The sequence below is a fragment of the Marmota marmota genome, unplaced genomic scaffold (assembly GCF_001458135.2).
Source record: "Marmota marmota marmota unplaced genomic scaffold, marMar, whole genome shotgun sequence".
NCBI lineage: Eukaryota > Metazoa > Chordata > Mammalia > Rodentia > Sciuridae > Marmota > Marmota marmota.
Window position 1 is genome coordinate 68,017,385 of NW_025999842.1, and position 7,867 is coordinate 68,025,251.

The 7,867-nt window shown below is 41.1% G+C and overlaps 1 protein-coding gene across 10 annotated transcripts in view; it reads right to left on the reverse strand.

Annotated features, from left to right (window-relative positions):
* Positions 1–3,187: 3,187 nt before the first annotated feature.
* Ipcef1 (interaction protein for cytohesin exchange factors 1) overlaps positions 3,188–7,867 on the reverse strand; it is a 155,490-nt gene continuing 150,810 nt past the window's right edge. For all 10 annotated transcript variants that reach the window (XM_048800193.1, XM_048800180.1, XM_048800157.1 and 7 more), the window contains one exon: positions 3,188–4,722. In XM_048800193.1, coding sequence (XP_048656150.1) covers positions 4,519–4,722 — 204 coding nt within the window. In that variant the 3' untranslated portion in view covers positions 3,188–4,518. The remainder of the gene's footprint in view (positions 4,723–7,867) is intronic.

A 7,867-nucleotide genomic window follows, 5' to 3' on the forward strand; every position in this document is an offset into this window, starting at 1 on the left:
GATGAGGGACGGAGGGATGGTGGCGGGGTGGAGTGGGTGGGTGGGGGGTGGGAGGGGGGAGTGCAGATGGAGGGCTTGTAGCACACTGATTTGCAAACTAAAAAGTTCTGAGTAAATAAAGGCATGGATTCACACTGAAATCTGATTCACAAGCTTCCTGGAGTCTTAGCAATTTTATGCTTTAGGATTCTTTGTCGAATGTGGATTCATCCTAAATTAAACTACAGTAGCAAAACTGAGAATTCTTAAAACAACATAAACTCTTCAAATGCAAGATGGATGTGTGATTCGGGTGTGTATTTGCAAGGTACCCAACAGTAAGAGTCCCTATCAGGCTCTAGTCTGGGTCTACAGGCCAAAAACAGAGGTTAGAAGTCATCATAATCCTTAAGCAGAGAGCTCCCAGATCCTAATCCTTACAAGAGCCACAGATTTGGACTAACTTCCTCTCCAAGCAGCCATATATGGTTCTGAGTAATTTCACAGCCATAGACTGTGGCTAGAAGAGTGGGTGCAGGAGTCTCCCCTACCCAAAATCCATTTGAGAGATAATTACTCCCCAGCAAGAAACTGGAAGTAGTCCAGTTTTCTCAATATCTTTTGGACAGGAAAAGTGACTTGAAGTCAAGGCATAACTTACCAGGTTCCTTTTATACTGAGTGTCATGAAAAGTATCACCCACTCTTCTTCCCACTCTGCTCTAGCTCCATCCTCCTCTTAGTGACTATAGCTGAGGCTGGAAACTCAAAGAAGCAGTCTCCTGCTTCCTAACTCAACCTAGTATGGAGAAAAAGCATTTCTTTACAAAGTAAAAATGACTAATGATCGGGGATCTGGGTCTAAAAAGATAGGGTGGAAATCATGCAATGCAGTATGACTTTCATTTGGGAATGTTCTGCAAAGTACATTTTAAATACCAAGCAAAAACTGCTAGGCCAACTTTCTTAAGTGACTTGAGCAAAAACTTTAAGCCTCAGTCAAGCCATCTCATGGGCTGATTGAGCTTTTAAGTTTGAATGTACTAAAGGAGTTCACATTAAAAACTCAGTCAAAGAGGTATTGATGAAAAGTCAAAGTAAAACATGTAAATGTATCCACAAGTTCTGGTCAAAAGTGTTTAAGGATCTACAATTTAGAAAAAACTGCTCAGAAGTTTATAAATTAATGTTGTAAACCAAATAAAAAATACAACTACTCTGGAAAGCAGTATGGAGATTCCTCAGAATGCTAAGAATAGACCCACCATATAACCAGCTATCCCACTGCTTGGCATTTATCCAAAAGAACTAAAATCATCATAGTATACTGACACATGCATACCATGTTTATAGCAGTGCAATTCACAATAGCCAAGTTGTAGAACCAGCCCACATGACTGTCAATAGATTCATGGATAAAAAAAAAAATGTGGTATAAATCCGCAATTAATTTTTTAGGATAAAGAAAATGTGGTATATATACACAATGGAATTCTACTCAGTCACAAAGAACAATGAAATTATGTTATTTACTGGAAAATGGATGGAACAGGAGAACATCATGCTAAATGAGATAAGCCAGACTCAGAAAGTTGGGATGGAATGTTTTCTCTAATATGTGGAAGCTAGAGACAATAAAGAAATAACGAAAGGGGATCTCATGAAAATATAAGGGACATCAGGAGAGTAAAGATGGGGGACCAAAAGGGAGGGAGAGGGGGCAGGAAGGGGTAAGAACTGGGGAACAAATATGTACATGTATGTATGAACATATCACATTCCCATGTATATGTACACATATGTGTGTGTATATACATATACACATATACACACATATATACATACATATGCACCAATTTAAAAATAAATAAATAAATAAATAAGAGGAAGGCTAATAGAGGAAGGGGATCAGGGAGTGGGGAGGGGATAATACTGGGGATCGAAATGGAGAAAACTATGCTGTATTCATTTATGAATATGTCAAAATTAATCCCACTATTATGTACAACTACAAAGCACTAAAAATTTTAAATATGTACCTGGGCATGGTGGCACATACCTATAATTCCAGCAGCTTGGGAGGCTGAGGCAGGAGGATTTTAAGTTCAAAACCAGCCTCAGCAACTTAATGAGGCCCTAAACAACTCAGTGAGACCTTGTGTCTAAATAAAACACAAAAACAGGCTGAGGAGGTAGCTCAGCGGTTAGGTGCCCCTTGGTTCAATCCCCAGTACCAAAAAAATAATAAATTAAATATTTTTATGAATCACAAGAAGAAAAATGTGGAAAATCATTGCAGTAGAAGAAGAAAGGAACAGATAGTGGAAAGGTTCTAGGGAACAAAATTTGACCAAATTATATTGTTTTATTGTGTGCATGTACCAGTATTCATTAATCCCACTATTATGTATAACTATAATGCACCAATAAAAAAATAGAAAGAAAAAGAACTGTGAAAAACAAAACCAAAAAAGAGGTGGAAAAACATTTGGTGTCATTCTATGATTTCCTCCATTACATTATTTCTGCTTTCCCTTCACACTTGGTTTACATTGTGAATCCCAAACCACTAAGCTTCTAAAAACTGCTACCTTATAAAACCTGCTATTCACAGAAAGAATCATTGCCAGAATAAAGATGTTAAAGCACCAGACTCTCAAACCAGAACACCACCCCATTCCAAGACCAGGCGACCCCTCATTAGGCACATCTCTACGCGCTCTGCTGCATTCGGTGCAGGAGAACCTTTGCTGAGCCAAACCAACCGATAGGGTCCCTCATCTCAGAGAAGTTTCCAGTACTTCAACTTGCTTCCTGTTTTGTGTTTTGTTTCTTAATGTTAAGGTTGTTTTTCTGTTGTTTATAGAGTATGAAGACCTCTTAGGAAAGTTTGGGGAAATACTCAACAACTATTTCCATTTAGGGTTGCAGACACAATTCAGGTGGTTATCTGCATTTAAATGTCAAGCCACACTTCGATGCAATAAAATGAAATGTGTTACGCTAACAATTTTCTAGCAGCAGGTAGGGTCCAAATTGGTTCTCAGCGGGTTGTGGTTATTATTAAGGTGAGAAATCTTCATTGTGATTAGTGAACAATATCATATTGTTTCTCTGCTGAGCTCTTTAATAAACCTGACATTTCTATTGATATTTAGTCAAAATAATACATTAGTTGTGTTTCATTTGGCCTAGGGTTAATGGACATGAACTTAAAAGTTTATTTAATAGAAGGGATCACTTAAGATGAAAGTTAGGGGAAAGACTTACAATGAATACAACAATTTAAGAGCTATGAAGAGAATTAGAGACAGAAAGAGAGATCTTAGCAAATGAAAAATTATTAATACATGCCCCCATAGTTTTCTCACAAGATTTCCTGAGCATTCCTGGTACATTATAGTGCAATCTAACTCTGATAAATCAATAGTATCCTTAGTTTTCTCAAGCAAAAAGTATGTATACTTCCAGAATATATAGGCTGAACAAAACATAGAATAGTATATGATCTTTTAAAACACTACTAATTTGAACTTCTATAAATATATTTAAATAAAAAACACAGATGGCTATTCACAAAGCACACCGTGACACATGAGCTTACAAAAATAAAACAATCATGTTAAAATCTTTAGTTTTTGAGTCCCCCACTTCCAGTACAGATACTAAAACAATTCCGATGCCAGAATCCTCTTTCCAATATTGATCCCAGGAAAACTGGATATAAATCCATACTGTTTATGGGGACCAAGCCAAAGACAAAAGCAGCAGAATGTTCCTTGTTGGGCCTGTTAGGCCTCCTTACAGTCCTGTAGGGAGGCCAAGGAGGAGCAGTGGTCTCCAACTGTGAAGAGTAGTTTTTTTCTAACTGCTGTGACAAAAGATACATTAACCATATCCCCCAATCCAGGTAAATGTGAAAATACCACCCAGTCCTGAGTGAGTGTAACACAGCACACATCCCCTCTGCGGGCCCTCCTACACTCCACTCTGTAAAGTATTTCTCAACAAGTGGAAAAAGGACCACCTTTCTATAGCAATGGCAAAGGATTTTTTGTTCCACAATCCCACTGTGACTGTTCCAGCTGTTGCTATACAAAGCACACCTCCATTCAAAGAATGCTTTGGAGTACTCTGTGGCCCGTGAAGTAGAGAATGTTCATGCTTCTTGGGGGAAGAAATGATACTTCTATGACTCATTATCCCTAGTAAAATTGGATCTTTTGTGCACGGTACATTGTGATTCTCTTGAAAGCAGGGGATAGAAGATAGGTTCCTCACATCCCACCTAGAGCCTACCATCTCCACAAGCTCCCAGTAGGAACACAAAATCATGTCTGCTCAGCTGAACCAAATCACTCCAGGCTCCATGATGGGGAAACTCGATGGGGAACCAGGAGTCCTGCTGCACCTGGTGACTGTCTTCAGCTGAGCTGCGGAGGGGAACTTCAGTTTTCCCATCAAGGAGAAACAGAACTCCTGCAACATCTTACAAAGTTGCTTTCAGTAAAATACAAGAAGAGAGAACACTGGCTTTTTCTCAGATAGAATTTTCCAGACAGGACGGCGAAGGGGGCTTCGTGAGCTCCTGTGGTGCGCCTTCAGATTCACTTGGGGCCTGATGCTGCTGATAGATGTCCTGGATCAGGAGGGTGTTCATGACCTTCCACTCTCTGTACTTCCTGGCTGTTAGTTTCGGATCATCCAGCAACTGGTTGATCATGGCCAGATCATGTTCTTTGCACTGCCCAGGAAGAAAAGTGGGAGCACAGGGGGATGTCATGAGCATCTTAATTTCAATAAATTATCTTCACCCACCCTCTGCGAAGGCACGTGTACATTCATAAAATTATCAAAGTGATTTTACACATCAATATTTGAATCCTTGCACCAGGCCCAAGCAATCTGGCACCACCTCTGTTTATATATGCTGGCCATAAGGAAGGTAAGTATCCTCCCAGGAGATAGGGGGAGAATTAACAGGAGCCCAGGTTCTCTATGCTGCTTTTACCTGATCTGTCCATGACTCTACACCCCAGAAATGACCCTGCCTTGGTGTTAGCATAACTGTACACCTCCAGGAGCTGAGAATTATATGCAAAAGCATTTCATTGACCCCCCCCCCAAACTTCACTAAGTAAAACTAGGACAAACACTTTAACGCATAAAGGAACACAAAGTATGTCTTTTTAAAATTTTTTAGTTATTAAATTCTTGATTGATTTTTGATAAATTGTATTTAATCAGCATCTATAGAATAAACAGGCGGGTTATCTTTTTAGTCAAGAAACACCAACCTCATATCAAAATGGTATGTATTCCAAAAATGCTGATAGAGTAAAAATTCCATTAGTGCTATTTTATCTGCCTCCTCGGAAAGCAGTGACTCACATTTTTTTTTTAAATTGTCTGCCTTGAGTTACAGTTTTCTGAGTCAAGGAATGGAGTAAAAAATAATATACATCATTTTCCACACTAAAATAAGTAGATCACTCAGCTCTTGACAATTTTATCTCAAGTGGTTTTCTTGGTCCCTAGGACCCGAGTCCTAATTTTGGAGGCACAATCCAGTATATCACCCTTGCTCTGCCACTGTGACCTCCTAAGTGAGGGCCCCGCCCCAGCCCCCATTTTAAGCCACATTCTGCATGGCAGAGCAGAGCAGGGATGCGCCCACCTGCAGAGTCCTCTTGATGATTTCCCTGTGTCCCAGGCCCCTCACCAACCTCGGCTGCATTTGTTGATATTCCCCCTCCCTCTGTCTTTCTACACTGACAGTATTGACCTGCAAAGGCTGGTTCATGCCTCCATAAAGCCAAGCGGCATCAAGAACCTTCCTTACCTTTCTTCATCCAATGGACTCTAATTTCCAGAGCTGCTTCCACATGGAACGCCTTCTAATCTTCCTTTACCCAATTTTTCCACTTAACTCCAACATCTACACTAGCTTCAAGCAGCATGTTCCCCAGAAAACCATCCCTAGACCCCCCAAATTGGATTATGGAGCTTCTTCATTTTATACTCTCCTGCCATCAGATGCTCTGAACCTACCGTGGTGTATATAGATGCTCTTGGATCTGCCACGCTGCCTATTCTAAAGCTTAAAGAAGGTGACAGGGACACGTGTTCCTCATTGCTTTACATCCAGCACCCAACGCAATGCCATGTGCCATGTACACACTCAGCACCTTCCCATGAGGGAACCACTTCCTCTGCCCACCCCAGGGCAGCATGTGTAGCTAGAACTTCCCAACCATGCTTGCTGGTCTCCCTCCCAATTCAGGACGATGCTCATAAGAGGACTTTCCCTGCTATCCAGTAATCATGCTTTCACTTGTCTTTTCTCTCCCCATCTCCAAAGTGACTGTTTGAAACTTGTCACCTTACTGGGCACGGTGGCGCACACCTGTAATCCCAGCAGCTCGGGAGGCTGAGGTGGGAGGATCACAAGTTCAAAGCCAGCCTCAGCAACTCAGCAAGGCCGTAAGCAACTTAGTGATACCTTGCCTCAAAATAAAAAAAAAAAAAAATTTAAAAAAAGTGCTTGGGATGCAGCTCAGTGGTTAATTGTCCCTGGGTTCAAACACTGGTACCAATAAAAAATTTAAAAAATAAAAAAAACCACTGTGATCTCATCTTGCAGCAGCCCCTCCACCTCACGCACAGCTGATGACCTTGCTCTGTATTTTTTGAGGAAATGAAAATAATCAGAAAAGTACTCCCAAGTTCCTATCACTCACCACCTACATCACCAGAGATGTAGGCGCCTTCCCTCCGGTTCATACAGATAAAATGTCTGTGCGTCTGTGCTCCTCCTTGCAAAGCCAGTCCCTCCACGTGGGCACCACTGCCCCTGCTCGCCTGTGACTCGCCAACTTCCCACCTCTTCTGGGTCATTGTCCCAGGCTACCTGCACATGGCTACTTCTCCCACTTTAAAAGTCCCCTCTGACCCCAACCCCTATCCAATCACCCTCCATTTTTCTCCTTGTCACCCGTGTCCCTGTGCCCATTCTGTCACAGACACTCCTGCCAGGTTTCTGCCCCCTACCATCCCACCAAAACTGCTCCTGTGAAGGCCAAGAGTGACCCCCACGTTGCTGACGTCAAACACAGTGGAGCAGGAGGAAACCAAAGAGGGACATCTGGGTCCAAGACCCAGAAGCAGAAGAAAGAAAGGGTGAGTAGATAAGCAGAGGGTTGTTTGTGGAAGTCAGGCAAGGCCCAGAGAGTTTTATTTCTTTTCTTCTGAGTTCTCAATATTTATGCTTCAAAAAATTCTTTTTCAAATAAAATATGAATAAATAATAAGCTTTCATCCTCTGACAGCCCCCCAGTGCTATTAATATGAAGTTATTCAGGGAGTTTTATGTTTTCTAAAGAAATTCAGACATCTGCTTCAGAGGGAGATCTTAATATTTTATTGAGAAAACTAAATAGAATCTTTGAAGATTGATGAAAATTTGGGAAATTGATTTTTAAAAGGCAAGAATGAATTAACTGCCACTTTAGAACTGATAAAAATTTGGGGGAAAAAGCTAAAGGTCTTTGGAAATGAGGTTAACACTTCTCACTTGGTTTCCTGCTCTAAACAATCCAAATTTCTTGCTATTTGGGTGAAATCTGTATTAGATCTTGTATAGATAAAAGAAAAAAACTATGAACAAGAATACAGAAGTAAGCTGGGCATGGTGGTGCATGCCTGCAACCCAGCACCTCGGGAGGCTGAGACAGAAGGATCAGGAGTTCAAAGCCAGCTTCAGCAATGGTGAGGCCCTAAGAAACTCAGTGAGACCCTGTCTCTAAAGAAAATACAAAATGGGGCTGGGGATGTGCTTCAGTGGTCGAGTGCCCTGAGTTCAACCCCTAGTACAAAAAAAAAAAAAAAAG